Raw genomic sequence first — 16,477 nt, 5'->3', positions numbered from 1 at the left:
AGTTATATTAAATTTTCCAGTAGGAACACCTTTTAAAAGCTGCTAGCTTTCTCAGTGGGGATATAGTAAGGACTAAGGCGTCATTTCCTGTCACACACCTGCTAATCCTGTTTAACAGGTGAGAACACCAGTGATGAATTCTGAAGCAAAAGTTTTGGTGCCTGGGATACCTGGTCATCATGCAGCTATCAAGCCTACTCCACCACAAACTGAGAATGTAGAAAGCAAGCGAAAATTAGGGGGAAATGAGGTAATACAATCACTGACTATTTTTAATTTGAAACTTAAGATTACTTGGGAAATGCTAACAAACGTATTGGATGGAGCCAAAGTTGAAACTTTGGGAACAACGGAGATTGTTGCTTTTACCCTTTTTCATCCCTGGTAGTGTAGATTCCGAAATTCCAGATTGTGACCTTTGTAAGACTTCCTTACAAAGTTAGTAAGTGGCTTATTTACAAAGCCACTGTTAACGAGGGTGCTGGTCTGGCCATTTGTTAATAGCTGGATAATATAATAGAATAGACTAAGCCAGGACTTGCCATGATGATTTTCATTGGGTTTCGCACGTTGCTGAGTTCCAGTGATGCCTCTTCTCTTGGCTGTCTGAGCAGTCCTGGCTGGTATTGTGCTAACTGGTCTTTAAAGGTGACTGTCATTATAACTTCTTAAAGTGCTTATGAATTTTCTCTTTTCCCAACCCCCATGCCCGCCTTGTTACTGTACTTGTCCATGTACTTGTCTTCTTTTTCATCTTCCATTTATATGTGTCACTGTTGTCTAAGTAATCTAGAATTTTAACTATTTTAGCGTTAGAGAAAGATTGTTGTTTCTTTACCTGATTCTAAATGTCTTACTTTATTGGGTGGGGGTGTTGGGAATAACACTGCTGTTCATAAAAACTATTCCTCAATAATGTGATACCTGTATTTAAAAATAATGTGCCAACTTCCTTTATCTTGGCCTAGATCCAGCCCCTTAATTTCCTGCTGCCTCTTTTTGTTTGTTTGTTTGTTTGTTTGTTTTTCTTAAGTGAAGATGACACTAACAGGAGGCTTGACCAAAGCATACTGCTGTTTTTGGTAGTTGCAGCACATTATATTTTGAATTAGGTACCAAATGGCTGGCAGAACATGGTTGTTAGACTATACAGTTGAGTTTTTGTAGAGCAAATTTTGTCATGTTTATTCACACTTAAATTTTAGATATTTTTTTTTTTCCCTCCTTCTGCTTCTCCCTCACTTCTCCCCACTCCAGTTCAAGCTGTTGTTTCTCAGTCTTGTTGTGTAGGACACAGCTCCCTGGCCCGTGCTGGTATTATGAGCCGCCGGCTGAGGCAGTCGGTCGCCGGTTGGCCACTCACACTGGCCTCCGGCCACTCCTGGCAGCACATGGTAGCCCACGGCCGCTGATGCTGACCTCCGGCTGCTCACGGCAGCCCAGCTCCAGGGAGAGCCATCGTTCACAATCTTAGCTGTAGACAGCTCAGCTTCCTGGCCCATGTGGGATTGAACTCGTGAACTTGGCATTAGGAGCATGGCGCTCCAACCACCTGAGTCACCGGGCCAGACCAAATTTTAGGTATTTTCAAGGACACTTGCTTGTAGTATAGCATTTTTTAGAACATAAATCACCATTTGGAACTGACTAATAAAGAGAAAAATAGGAGGACATTTTTTTTTTTATTAAAATTTATCAGGGTGACAATGGTTAGTAAAATTACAAGTGTACAATTCTGTAATACATCATCTATATATCACATTGTGTGTTCACCACCCAAAGTCATTTCAGGAGGACATTTTATAAATTGGAAACGTAACTATGTTCTTTTGATAATATTTGTTTTCTGAGGTTGATAGCAAGGAATAGTTACAGAAGGGAAAGCTGTTGTGAAAATAGGTTTTTTTCACATGCTTTAGTAATCAGCTGCCAGATCCTTGCCTTTTTTTGAATTTTCATATAGAGGGATTTTTATTGATGGTATTTTCCAACGTGGTTTCTTGGGCAGTTGTTTTTTTTTAGACAACTAGAATCTGGAAACTTAGATTACAGATACTACACTTGCTCCAACATTGACTTTATGGTAATGAGATTCTGTTGGAATGAGAAAGCATATTTGTATTTTTCAGGATTGAGGTGTGAATCAATCAGTGCTTTTTGTCTCCTGAGACATAAGCACAAAGTAATTTGACAAAACTACTTGAGGCCTTGTCTGGTTTAACATTAACAGATCATTTCTCTTCTATAGCTTAGCATTGAAGAACGCCTGGGAACACTGGATATAGATACAAAAAAAGAAAAGGATGATCTTCCACAGACAAATAGCTTCCCAGTTCTTCTTGCACAGGGTTTAGAAAGTAATGATTTCGAAATGCTAAATGTAAGTATTAACAGCAGTTTTTAAATGAATTAAGATGGTTAATTTTTCTTAGAAGTTGATTGACATAGCACATTCACAGAGTGAATTGTCATGCAATGTGGCCATTTTTAATTTAATGTTTTGTGAGTTTAGTCAAATATATATCATTTGGTGGCATTATACAGACAGTCACCAACCTACACAGGGATTGTATTGAATTATGTTGAACCTGGAATGCATTTTCTCATAGAAATATTGTTCAGAATTGTTATTAGGTTCTTAGGCTTCAGTTCACAAAAGCCTTTATAAACATAGTGTACCCGAATTATAATACTCAGCATTCTAGATCACAATTTATATTTTTTTCTGTAGGAAAATGCGTTCCTGAGTTTTTACTCTGGATTCCAGAAACTTATTTCCCCCTGGCCGTGAGAGGGGGCGGTGAGGTGGAACCTTGGCAATGGGTAGGAGGTTTTGGGGTGAAATTTAAGAGGGTTGGGGGTTATGTTGTGACGTATTTAGAGGTAAAAGTACTAGAAATTTGTATAAAGCGAGGCATTTATGATTTCTGTGTTTGTAAGTTGGTGACTGCTTGTATGAAGTTACTTAATTCAATCCTTAAATTCCAGAATTTGACAGTTGTCTGTACAGAAAATTTAAGTGTAGAAAATTGGATTTAAGCACTGCCTGATTAGCTTAAAGCAATTTACATTTGCTAAGTGTGTAACACTCATTGCAGTGTCACAGTGACTTTAATATGTAACCTGTGAATTATGATTTATATTCTGATTTATATTTTGATCTAAATATTTGTGTCTAAGGTAATTTTACAAAATGAGAGGGGAAATCAGCATGTCTAAAAACCTAAAATTACTTTTAAAATAGTTTGTGAGTGTATGTATTTTGGAAGGTGGATTTTAGTTTAACATGGCCTACACAGTTAGTTTTCAGTAAAGGTACTAAGTTGAGTCAATGGGGAGAGTAAAGTCTTTTTAACAACTGGTGCTGAGGCAATTGAATATCCATATGGGAAAAAAATGCATCTCAACTCTTACCTCATACCTTGTACAAAAGTCAGCACAAAATAGGTCATGGACATAAATGTGAAACCAAAACCTACAAAACTTCCAGAAGAAAACAGGAGAAAATCTATGCTCACTTGTGGAGAAAGACTTCTTAGAGTTATCACAAAAAGCATGAAATGCTTAAGGAAAAATTGGTCATTTGGACTTAATGGAAATGAAAAACTTTTGCTCATGAAATGACACCTTTTTTTAAAGAAGGATAAGTGCTTTTAGTTTTTTTAAATTGTAGTTGACGTACAGTACTACATTAGTTTCAGGTGTAAAACAGTGATTCAATATTTATGTACCTTATGAAATGATTACAATATGTATATCGTAACCATCTGTCACGGTGCATAGTTATTACAATATTATTGACTACATTCCCTATGCTGAAAGTTACATCTCTGTGACTTATTTTGTAACTGGAAGTCTGTACTTAATCCCATCCCCCTTTCTTCCTATTCCCCTACTCCCCTCCTCTCTGGCAACCATCAGTTTGTTCTCTGTATCTATGAGTTTGTTTCTCTCCATTTGTTATGTTTTTTAGATTCCACATATAAGTGAAATCATATGGTATTTGTCTTCATCTGACTTATTTAATTTGGTGTATAACCCTCTAGGTCCATCCATGTTGTTGCAAATGGCAAGACTTCATTTTCTTTCTTTTTTTAATGGCTGAGTAATAGTCCATTGTATATATATGTATATACCACATATTTTGATTTCTTTTTTAATTTAAAATTTAAAATTACAGTTGACATTCAATATTATTCTGTATTAGTTTTAGGAGTGTAGCATAGTGGTTAGGCCTTTAGGAAGTGATCCCCCCATCAGTTTAGGACCCAGCTGGCACTATACATAGTTATTTTGAAATGACACTTTTAAGAGAATAAAAAGGGAAAGCTGCAGGCTGGGAAAAAATACTTGCAACTCATATATCAGACAAAGGATATCCAGAATATATAAGGAACCCGTAACTCAATGAGACTCAACTCATATAAAAAACAATTGGTAAAGGTGTGAACAGATAACTTGACAAAAGACTTCAAATGGCCAATAAGTGCCATTTGTATAAAGGTATTATACATCATCAGTCATCACAAAGGCAAATTAAAATCACAGTGAGATAACAGTAGGGACCCATTACAGATTGATTAAAATTTAAAAGACAGTACCCTGTGCTGGGGAGGACGCGGAGCAGTTGAAACTCTTCTGTCTTTTTGGTGGGAATGTAGAGTGGTCCAACTACTTGGGGAAACGGTTTGGCAATTTCTTAAAAGTTAAGGTTACATCTACTATAACACTCAGCCATTCTACTTCCAGGTATTTACCAAGAGAATCAAAAATACATGTTCATACAAAGACTTATATGCGAATGGTCACAACAACTTCATTTGTAATAGCCCCAAACTGGAAAGAACCCATGTCCCTCCACATATAAATGGGTAAACAAGTTGTTTATTTAGCAATATTAGGAATATATTATTGATACATCAACATGGGTGAATCTCATACTTGGGGTGTGAGAAAGAAGCCAGACAACGAAAGAGTACATATTGTATGATTCCATTTATATAGTAATTCTAGAAAATACAGACTAATAGATAGTTCAGTGGTTGCCTAGGGGTGGGGGTGGGAGGAGGGATGGATTGTAAAGGGCTCCAAAGAGCCTTGAGGGTGATAGAGTGTTTATCATTGTGTTTGTTTTGTGTGTGTATGTTTATACACATCGAACGGATCAAATAGTACTCTTTAAGTGTGCACTGTTTTTAGTGCTTCAGTTATAATGCAGTAAAATTGTAAAAGAAGAACCCTGTCTTCAGAATCATCTTGCTAGTTGTGGCTGTGGTTTATAGGGTTGTTTGTTTAAATGTATTCCTGGCAGAAGTTAATAATGGTAACTTCTCTATCATAATTTTGCTTGGTTTGGAATAACTTTTTATTTGCCCATTTTAAATTTGAAAAATTATTTTCATAGAGCCTCTGTCTTTAGTGGGCAAAAGAATTATTTGAGAGCTCGTTAAAAATTATTTTGCCCCGCGTTTGTAATAACTTAAATAGCTGGGCCATAGATACTCTTATTTGCCTGTGACAGTTCTGGTTTACACCTCTTATCATGGTGTAATTATTAATAGTAGCTCCTTTCATTCTTAGAAGTGTCCTGGTTTGGACAACAAATTATATGACCCCTTCATATTTAGAACACTAGAGGAGTTCACAAACTGGCATTCCTACATTGTTTCTTAACCAAGTTTTTGGTATAAATGATGTGGGGCAACAACTTCAAGAATGTATTTTTTGACCTTAAGTAACTACTACCCTACTTGGCCACTTAAGCAGTGAAGCCTTGTGGTGTGAACATCCCATGAAAACTGAGGACCTTAACAAAAGCATGTTGTAGCTGAAAAAGCAATTTGTAGACTAGTTAAGACAGAATGTTCCCTGTGACTGTACATCGTTGGAACTTAGTGATAACTGCTGTTTATAATAAAGAGGTGACTTCAGGCATGTTTCGTGCTGTCAGGCACTTGCTGAATTATTGTTCAAGTTCTGATCAACATATTTTGCTTTGAATATTGTATTCTGATTATTTGAAAATAAAAATATTAGGTTAAGTGAAACTATTAAATCAGGACAGTCCATCCCTCAGTTCTCTAGTGATTGTGTATAAAAAGTTTTTATTTCTTTTGCATAAGGAACCATGTAATTATGCCAGTGATAGTTTTTCAGTAGTATTTGAATTTAGAAAGGCTTGGTGTAAAGATACTTTTGCAGGCAAATCAAATCCATAGAGAATTCTGAAAGGGTATGTTAGGACTGTTAAAATAGGTTGAAAACTAACTTTCCGTATCTCGCCCTTTTACGGTACTTGTGCTGTTCAGATACTGAGCATGACCTTTATAGCAGCAACAAGCACCATAACAGCATGCAGCAGCTAGTACGGAAGTTAAATAGAAAAAAATAACTATTTAAAAGTGTTCAAGAGGAAGGGAGATCAGGATTTGAGACAGGAAACGACTCTTACTCCCGCCCCCTCTCTTCTGTATGAAGCATCTGGGGTTTGGAGTAGTTGAAAAACCTGCAGGATGCAGTTAGGAGTAATCTGCTCCCTTTTGCATCCTTTTCTGTGCCTTGGGGTAGGGACTGGGCTTCTCCAGTTGATGCTCCCTGTTGACTCAGCACTCGTGATCTTTTGATTGGCTTAAATTTTTTTGGAAAAAAAAAAAAGAATTTTAAGAGGTTTGTTGCTTTCTAAGTGTGACTTTAATATGTTTTTGCTCACTGTTATGTGTATACATTTCTAATTTCATAAAATGAAGGTTTCTGAACTACTCTAAAGTGGTGTATATCTGTACTTAGATGTCCAGAGGTATTCTTTTCTGTTTTATGTAAAAACATTTACTTTCTAAAAGTTTAGAATTTGTGGAGAAGAAACCTGTTTATTGAAGTAGATGTGCTGATAGATGTCTGATAGCCATAAGTCATAATAGAACATTCTCCATTCGGTCCCCCACCCTTTATTTGCTAAAATTCAGTTGGTAGTTTGTTGCTTGGTTTTTAAAATCATTTTTGCTGACAGTTTTTCCCGTGGTGTCCTTAGCTTCAGAGTTTGCTTATCTTCATATTTCTTTTCTTTTCTCACAGAAAGTGCTTCAGACTAGAAATTTAAACCTCATTAAGAGGACTGTGTTAAGGATGCCCCTGCATGCTGTGATTCCGTTGTTGCAAGAGGTAACTGAGTGCTCGGTTCATTCCACGGTTCCCGTGCTAGGAGTGTAAGACTGAATCCAGTATCTAGAGAAGTGGATTTGCAGTATGGACGCAAGCAGGGTATTCACAGTGGATAATAGATAATACATCTACTCAAACAATATTTGTCTAACCTAGATTTTTCTCTCTATTTTTTATTGAGATATAATTCACATGTCATAAAATTCACCCTTCTAAAGTGTACAGTTAATTGTTTTGTAGTGTATTCACAGGTTGTCCAATTGCCACACCAAAAAGGAATCCTGTCCCTATTGGTCATTCCCCATTCTCCTTTATCCCCAGTTTCTGGCAACTTCAAACGTATTTTCTGTCCCTATGGACTTGCCTGTTCTGAACATTCATTCATATAAACCCTAGCCTAGATTTTTATCAAATAATTACCCTCATTGTGGGACTGTATTTCTAGATTCTGTTATATTGGTTTGAACATTTAGGAATTAGGAAATTTAGGAATAATGATTTCCTAAAACAGTCATTATTTTCCTGTGTTTATGTGTATGTGTGTGTCCTGGCAACTGATGGAAATTGGCTGCCTCTGAAGTATTGTTGCTAATATTGGTTTTCTCCCCCTCAGCTTACAAAGAGATTGCAAGGACATCCTAATAGGTAAGATGTTCAAGTGACTTAAATTGCTTTGATTTATAAATATTTTAGAGGTGATTGTTAAAAATAGCAGTGCCTGACAGCATGAAATTACATGGTAGGTGGCCCCAAATTCTGACTAATAAACTAATCTTTGTCAAATATTACTCTCCTGACTTATTTTAAGTTGAAAGGCTCTTTATTCCTAAGATTTTATGATAGTTTTTTTTTCCTTTTGGAAAATTCCTGTGTAGGTTTTTTAGCTTTATTATCAGGTCACTGAATAAGTTAGTCTAATTTAATGATTTGGTCCTAATCGTGATATGTAAAATTGCCATTTGTAGGACATGCCCAACAGCTGGTAGCTAAGGCACTGGAAGGAGTCTGTTATAAAAGACTAAATATTGTGGGTCTTTTTTTGTTCATTTGATGATTAAGTATTTAAATAGGAAGTTGATATTTCAAAGATTCTAAGCTTGTAGCATAGTATTATCAGTATAGTATTATCAGTATCTACAAATGCAGTTTTACTTTTCTAAGTTATTTCCTGGTAGGCTTCATTAGCCTTTGGAGCTCACAAAGGAAAGCTGAAGAACTCATTAATTAGGCCCGGCTTGTACATTTTTGGTCTGTATTTGTCTTTTAATGTTTGTGTGGAAATCTTTTGCTATTTGTACCTGATGATGAATAAATGATGGGCTCACATATTATGAACATAAAATGCAAAGTCAGTTGAGCCCAGTTCAGTGCCCTCACAACAGTTAATTGTAAAGTAAAGCATGAATTTTATTCTGGCATTCAGTTGTTTTAGAGGAAAAGACTTTTGTCCTGTTTTCCAATCCATCCTACTTCCCCAAGAAATAAGTATGCCACACAGATCTGATAGAGACTCAGTGAAAGAATGAAAGAAAGAATGATATAGACTGTCAGCTTCACAGTGATTTATTGTAGTCATTTTCTCAGAGCACAATTTATAGATCTTCACTTTGCCTGAGTTTTGCTAATTTTATAACACAGTTGAATTTAATTTTGAAAAGTTGACATTAGTTTACTTGGATTTTTTCCCCCTTTTTTTCAGTGCTGTTTTAATGGTTCAGTGGCTAAAATGTGTGCTAACAGTCCATGCGTCATACCTATCCACAGTAAGTCTTGCGTTCTGCTACAGTTGCCGAATAGTTTGGCTTTGATAAGTATTATAAACTGGCGGCTTAACAAAACCATCCGCTCTCTATCTGTTCTTCAACCTCAGCTGTTGCTTCTAGAGATTTTTGTTTTTCACCAGGTGTAGTGTCATAATGTCACTGTTGTTGCCTTTTATAAATTGATCTTTTTGTCCCCTGGACAAATATGTTACTTTAAAAGTAACATGTTCCGTAGAGAACTTGGAGAAAAGTTATATGTTGTCATATTAGCCTTCAGATGTTTCTCTACATACATCACCTATTCAGCAAGATTATCTTTACATTGTATGTCTCTCTCCTTCCCTCTTAAAAACTTAGCAGATTTTTAAAGTTTGTATATATGCTAATTTGTCTATCCTACCTTGTTCCAGGAGGATAAAAGGTAGTTTATGATTAAAATGACATACATTAAACATTCAACATGTGACGTTTTGCCGGGGCTGCTCTCAGCTCTTGGTTATCTATGCAAGCGGAAGAGAGGGAGCATAAAATCTTAGCGAACACCAGAAAAAAACAGTGTTATATGTCACAATATGAGTTGGGTTCTTTGCCATACCATTAAATTAGCTATATTTTAAGGTAGAAAAAAGTTTTCTTTTACTTGATTATCTAGCACCTTATAATAGGTTTTCTTAAAAGGGTATAGAGGATAGTTTAGGAAAATTTGTAATCGATCTTTAAAACTATAGCTGTTCCTCCCAATACAGCTCTTCCTGTCTGGTCACTGCCCGTGTTCTCTATCGCAGGCTCCTTCTGCCCTCAGTAGCTGGAAGTAGGGAGAATTATTGGATAAGCTGCTTTGAGGTCAGCAGTTGTTTTCTGTGTGTCCGTGGAGAACTCTGCCAGGATGTTAGAATGGGGGAAGAGACGAGAAACAGCAAGAATGGATATTGGATTTCCCCGCTGTGGGACTCTGGGGGATGAATTGCGGGCAGAAATGACGAGGAGGCTGAGGAGTATGGGGATCGGCAGGGAAAGATCGCTGGCAGCATCAGGTCTTGGCACTCTGGCTGGTAAACAGGACAGCACTCATTTTGTGACCTACGGTACTTGCTTAGAAGTGAAAAGAGCCCTAGGAGTCCTTGTAGTGGGAGCCCTTCTGGAACCATCTCCTAAGGTATAACTGCGGAGTAGTGGTTGTGTAGTAGTCAAGGTCATTGCGAAACAGACAGGAAATTTGCTATGGGGAGGACTGACAGCCCACAATTCTTTCTCCTCAGAAAATAGTCTGTTTCCTTCCATCTTTCCTTTATTTCTCTTTTCATAACCAGATAACTTGAAGTACCTTTTCTAAGCCAAGGATTATGCTAGGTTTGGAGGCTTTGGTAATGTACAAGACCCTGATCCCCATCTTCCTGAAGCTCATAGGCTGAATAGGGACAAATAGAAAAGGGAGATGATGGTAATTGAAATGCAACCACATTAAACTTTTGTTTTATTCATTTTTGTGTCTATTTACTTTTAACGTGTTTAACATTTGAATGAAACATATGCTAGTGTGTCAGAGATAGGAGGGTGAGTAAGACTAATTAAGGGCAAAGAGGAGTCCTTTTTCAGTAGCTCTGGGGGGACAAATAAGAGACTTGACTGCTTTAATTTAAGCATGATTTAGAGGATTATGTAACGGCTTGTTTGAAATGCTGTGTTGTCAGCTTTGTACTCTGTCCTGCTGGTCTCTGAAAGTTTGTGAAAGGCTTCCTCTAGGTTGCTGGGGCCTTATGGATGAGGTAGATAATGTAATATCAGCAGAGAGTAAATTTCAAAGGAAAGCCCCCTTAACCCAGGGACATTTGTTTGGGGAGGTATTTTTCATTTAGTGTGTTCTTTATATTGACCATCTCATGAAATAATGTGGTCAGTACAAAGAAGTCTCGCCCTGCACTTTGTCCTACCTTGCAGTTTCCTCTTTTGATCTCGTATCATTTTTTTGGAATGTATTACATTTTGCTGTTAGGACATTAAAGGCCTCTGAAAGTTGGACGTTGCTAGGCGATGTCATAAGCAGCCGCTGCCACTGGAGATAGCAAGCAGATGCTTGTAGTACAGTGGCCAAACACTCAGCATGCTATTGTATGTTTGTTACCTATGTTGTCATAATAGTATCAAACGACCTTTTTTGTTTTTTGAACTTAGTTACCTGACCTGGTACCCCAGCTGGGGACACTGTATCAGTTAATGGAAAGCAGAGTAAAAACTTTTCAGAAACTCTCCCACCTTCATGGAAAGCTTATCCTTCTAATCACACAAGTAAGTAAATCAAGTTGTTTTGTGCTAAAACTTCTGGATGTGACAGGAGTGGAGAGAGGGATAAGGATCATTTACCTGGACATTGAAAGCTCCCCTTTGCAGTAAGAAATTGGTAAATCAGGATCCAGTTTTTAACTTGGAAATGTTACGTATTTGACAGGAAGTAAACTTAGTTGTGTCTATTTCAACTTTTACTGAAAGGTTCTCATTATTACATTTCAGTTGTTAATAGACTTAGGGTGGTTGTGGAATTATGAACAAAAAGTTACAGGGTATTTATGTAGTTAAAAATTTTTGTCACAGGAAGAAATTCTGGTTGCCTTAAAAGGTTTATCCGCTTTTACAGAGTAATTCTTTCCTTCTTGTGTTTGCTTAATTTGTTTTTTCCCCTGTATTTGATCTACGTCATATTGAGGTCATCATATAATGGTTGAGGATGAATTTACTGTTGGGGAAGGTTGGGTGTGGTAGTGGTTGGTGATACTTGAGGTACGCTTGCATTCTGCTTCATAATAGCATTTTATTATCTTTCAGGTTACAGCATCAGAAAAAACAAAGGGAATGACTTGTCCTGAACAGAAGGCAAAATTGGTGTATGAAGAAGGTAAAAGCTTGGGGGTAGGGTATAAGCTAGAGTTGGAACATTTAATTTTTCACATGGACTCGACTCTGTTATTTTATAAAAACATCAATGTGAATAAGATCGTGTTTTGGCGCACTTTCTATAAGAAAATGGGCAAGCCTGTGGCAAAAATGTGGTCAGGTAAGAAAAGGGAAGGCACAAATATAGTAACAGTAACAAAAAAGGACATTAGGTATGGAAGAGATTTAAATGGAAGAACACTGAACGAACTTTATGTCAATACATTGAAAAACCTAGATGATACAGGTAACTTAGGAAACATCAGTGACCAAAATTGACTTAAAAATAATAGAAACCTTTAATGAGCCAATAGCTTTAAAAATGATTTAATCAGAACTTTCCCTCACAAGACTCCAGATACAGAGGTTTTGTAAGTGAATTCTATCAATCTTTCAAGGAACAAGTTGGTTTTGTCATATACAAACAATTTAGTCATTTTATGAGTCAAAACCAGACAAGAGTAGTCAAGAAAATACATATAGGCCATCCTCAAATGTCCTAAGTAGCAAATTGATTATAGAAATGCTTAAGTAAAATAATGTCATTACCAAGTAGAATTTAAAGATTGTAAGGCGATTTAGCATTAAGAACTCTATTAATGTCACCATATTAACAGATTGGCAGGGAACACTGTATATTAATAGATAAAGAAAAAGAATTCAATAAAATTGAATGTATCTCATTATTTGATAATCTAAACAACCTAGGAATTTAAGGGAATTTCCTTAATCTACATCAAAAATAAAGTTTAGAAGCATTCTCATAAAGTCAGGAACAAGATGATAATGTACCTTTTATTGCTTTTGGATATCCTGCCTAGTACTATATGAAAGAAGTGAATTCTTGAACTTTGAACCTTGCAGTTATCGTCCTCCACATAGAAAATACAGCAGAATCTAGCCACACGGTTATTAATGAGATACGTAAATAAGTTTACTGAATACCAAGATCAGCAAAAAGGACTTGGTAGCATTATGTCCCAATAATGTACTGTATGTCCACTAATGTATATCCCAGTCAGAAAATGTATTGGGGAAAAGATCTTACTCATAGCAATCAAACCATGAAGTACCTAGAAACACGTCTAAAAAGTGAAACAAAACCTTTATAAGTTATAAAACATAACTGAGAGACATAAATGCATACCTTAATTAGACTTTTTATGAGGTTCCCCCCAGTTTTATTGAGATATAATTGACATACAAGATTGTATTCATTTTAGATGTACAACAATGATTCAGTACATGGATATACTGTGAAGTGATCACAATATAGTTATAATTTTAGTTAACATCCATTACCACACATAGTTACAGTTTTTTTCTTGTGATGAGAGCTTTTAAAATCTACTGTCTTAGCAACTTTCAAGTGTACTATACAGTATTGCTAACTATGGTCCCATGCTGTACATTACATACGCAGGACTTATTTATAATTGGAAGTTTGTACCTTTTGACTTTCAGCCACGCTGCAGTGAACATGGGAGTGTAGATACCTCTTGAAGATCCTGATTTTGTTTTGTTCAGTATATGCCCAGAAGTGGAATTGGTGGATCAATTTTTAATTTCTTGAGGAACCTCCATACTGTTTTCCACTGTGGCAGCACCCAGTTACATTCCCATCCACAGTGTACAAGTGTTCCCTTTTCTCCACAGGCTTTGTTTTTTTAAGATGGGATTTTGTTAGGGTTTTGGTACTTTGTACTGTTTAATGAGATCTTGATGGAAAATATAATACATGTGCTTTTATGCAGGTAAGAATATTAATGTTACTTTCTTAGATGAATGATAGTGGAATATAATATTTATGAAAGTAAATGTAGGAATCTGATTGTGTTTAGTTTTCAGGGCTGTGCCCTCTGCTTTGATCACAAAATTAAGGCTGGGTTTTCTTCCTCTTTACAGAATCTTCTGAAGAGGAGTCTGACGATGAAATAGATAAGGATTCTGATGTGAGTAATTGGTTTGCTGGTACATGAACCTGCTTTTATAACTGTGGACTCTGTATTAACAAGGCCTTCACGGATACTTTCCTTGCTTAATATTTCTCCCAGGATAATTGGGATGAAGATGAGGAAGAGAAAGAAAGTGAGAAAGATGAGGATATTGATGAAGAGAACGAAGAAGAAGTTGAGGATACGGAGGAAAAAGATGAAGAAAATGGTGAGGACAGAGAGGTGGCAAGTGAAAAAGAATTAAATGGAGATTCTGATTTAGATCCTGAAAATGAAAGTGAAGAAGAATGAAGACGGAAGAACAAGCCAGTCGACCTGTATAAACTCTTGCTCACCTTTCCCAATGCTGCCGAGTTCTCCTGAGGAGGGTTGTCTCTGTGACAGGATGCCAAGGACCGCCGCACATTTCCAAATTCCTGGCGGTGGCTCCCACGCCACCTCGCTGTCCTGAGCACCCCAGCGTCAACTGTGTAAATAAGAGTGTTTCATTCAAATGTTAATAAACTTTACACAGAAAATAGACACATTTTCTGCAATGTACTGACATGAGTGTCCAATATATGGTATATTTTTATACTATAATACCCTAATATGATTGGTTATACCAAGAATTGACATAGTGGATATAAAAACATTTCCCAGGTAGGGATTTAAGTACTGGACTTTTGTGAAGGAGTCAGCTCTTATCTCAGGTTGGTATCTTTCATCAAATCCAGATATGAAGCAGCACTAGTGAAAACAATTTTAATTTGGTTCATTTTCATAAAATATGAAGAGATAACTAAAAATGAGTTAAATAATTGTAATTAAAAAATAAAATCACCAGTGTCCCTAGCTTGTCTGTTAACTGTGGTAATCTGATTTGAGTCAGATTGAATATTTGGAGTGCTTCCCTAAGACAACCACTTATTTTTTAAGCTGTCATGAAATATTTTTTAAAAACCCAAAAAATTATGGTAATTAAAAAAAAACAAAAGTTAGCCATATTGACTTCTTCTTGACTGCAAGTTACCTGTAAAGAATCATCAGTGTATAGATTTAGACGTGCTCATTACTTGCAACTTTTAAAAAATTCAGTTAAATAGCTGCTTTTGAAGAGGTTTTCATTTTTATTTAAATAACTAATGGATCAAAGAACAATTGTTTATTTTTTTCCTCTTTGGTTTTTAGATATTAATGATAACCTTGGAGTTTTTTCCCAAAGAAAATATTTTTATAATTCAGTAATTTAATGTTTTCCTTCCTTTTCATTACCCACTCTTGGCAGTGTTAGGGTATCTGTTTACCTTTAAAATAATAAATCTGACTCAAGATTTTTTTATGTATGTATAAATACGTATTTTGGTGTGCTACAAAAGCCTTTTCAAATTATCCGTAATTTTCTTTTAAAGAACAGCCAGTATTTGTTTAGTGCTCTCTAGGGAACATGCAAATGGAATCTCTAAGGATGGGCTGGGGAGATGGATTTATTTTTCCCACCTGTGAATTTATAAAACACAAAACCATTATCTCTGAGGGACGGCTTTTTAACATCAGTGGCAGAACAGAAATTTCTGTGCTCAACTAATAGAGCTGGAGCCATATAAGCATCTTGGTAAAGTAAGTTTGAGCCCGCTACTGTTATAATGTACAGTTATATTTGTCTATAAATGAAACTGTTTATGGGAATTTAATACCATGGTCTTTGTAAAGTGAATAAATATTCATCTTTACCCAGTGCTTGTCTTGTGGTATATGTAAAGAACCAGCCACGTGTTTGGGCTGGTGGTGTGAAGGTTTTAAAAACGCAGTCTTACTCCACTAGCATTAATCGGTAAGTGCTTCAGATCTTATTGGATGACCTAGAATGTGTAATGAAGTGAAAGAACCAAGAACTTGGTTGTTATCTAGTGGTTGTTTCTTGATGCAGCCCCACTTGGCTGGGCCGCGCTGCTACGGCCAAAGGCTGCAGTGACGTCAGGAAGATGCGTGTACTCTTGTATCCCCCTTTTGTGGTCTGAGTCATTCCCCATGCACCTGACTGACTACCTGAAGAAATGAAGGACTACAGCTGTGTCGCAATGGCTTACTCATTATGTTTTGGTTCAGACAAATCCAGAGTCAAGTTAGGTTGGTTACAAAGAGGATTTTCTAGTTTCAGCATTCTTCACTCTGTTGGTCTAATCCTACTCTAGACAACCAAATTGTGTGTGTGGTGGTGTCTTTTGTGAGATTAATTTTTCTTCCCAACTTTTTATTTTGAAAAATTAACTGTCCATGATCAAATCAAGGCTCATGCTGTATTTGGTTGTCCTGCTCCTCTGTTAATGCAGAATATTCGTCTGTGTGTGTGTCATGATTTTGTTATTTATACGAGTCAACGTAAATTAAGCTGTGTCGCAGAATGTCCTATAATCTGGATTTACCTGATTGTTTACTTATTTAGATTCTGGTTTAAATGTTTTTGGCAAGAATATTAAATAGGTGGTAATATTTGAGGTTAATTTGTAAAAAATTCTATCGGGGCTAGAATGAGTAGTATATTTGTATATTTTGGTGTAAGTAGGTGGTCAAAGCTTTAGGTTTGGGACTTTGGAAGCCTTAGTACAGAGGAATGTTTGAGCGTCAGAAATGGGATCTTCTTGGTCGTGAGAATATTGGGTACATTGAAGCCATACGTAAGGCTCTTACGAT

At 36.4% G+C, this 16,477-nt stretch overlaps 1 protein-coding gene and 1 non-coding gene across 2 annotated transcripts in view; both read left to right on the top strand.

The window, feature by feature from the left end:
- WDR43 (WD repeat domain 43) overlaps positions 1–15,516 on the top strand; it is a 40,571-nt gene extending 25,055 nt beyond the window's left edge. Inside the window, exons 10-18 of the mRNA XM_019735383.3 lie at positions 119–250; positions 2,249–2,380; positions 7,072–7,158; positions 7,772–7,803; positions 8,858–8,921; positions 11,094–11,207; positions 11,742–11,811; positions 13,755–13,801; positions 13,904–15,516. Coding sequence (XP_019590942.1) covers positions 119–250; positions 2,249–2,380; positions 7,072–7,158; positions 7,772–7,803; positions 8,858–8,921; positions 11,094–11,207; positions 11,742–11,811; positions 13,755–13,801; positions 13,904–14,095 — 870 coding nt within the window. The 3' untranslated portion in view covers positions 14,096–15,516. The remainder of the gene's footprint in view (positions 1–118; positions 251–2,248; positions 2,381–7,071; positions 7,159–7,771; positions 7,804–8,857; positions 8,922–11,093; positions 11,208–11,741; positions 11,812–13,754; positions 13,802–13,903) is intronic.
- Positions 539–614, top strand: LOC141571971 (small nucleolar RNA SNORD53/SNORD92). Its single transcript, XR_012497005.1, has one exon. It is a non-coding gene; the product is annotated as a small nucleolar RNA SNORD53/SNORD92 (small nucleolar RNA).
- Positions 15,517–16,477: the final 961 nt, after the last annotated feature.

Source organism: Rhinolophus sinicus, chromosome 2, assembly GCF_057876585.1.
Source record: "Rhinolophus sinicus isolate RSI-liver-muscle chromosome 2, RSI-T2T, whole genome shotgun sequence".
NCBI classification, from domain to species: domain Eukaryota; kingdom Metazoa; phylum Chordata; class Mammalia; order Chiroptera; family Rhinolophidae; genus Rhinolophus; species Rhinolophus sinicus.
This window is presented reverse-complemented; position numbering and strand designations above follow the sequence as displayed.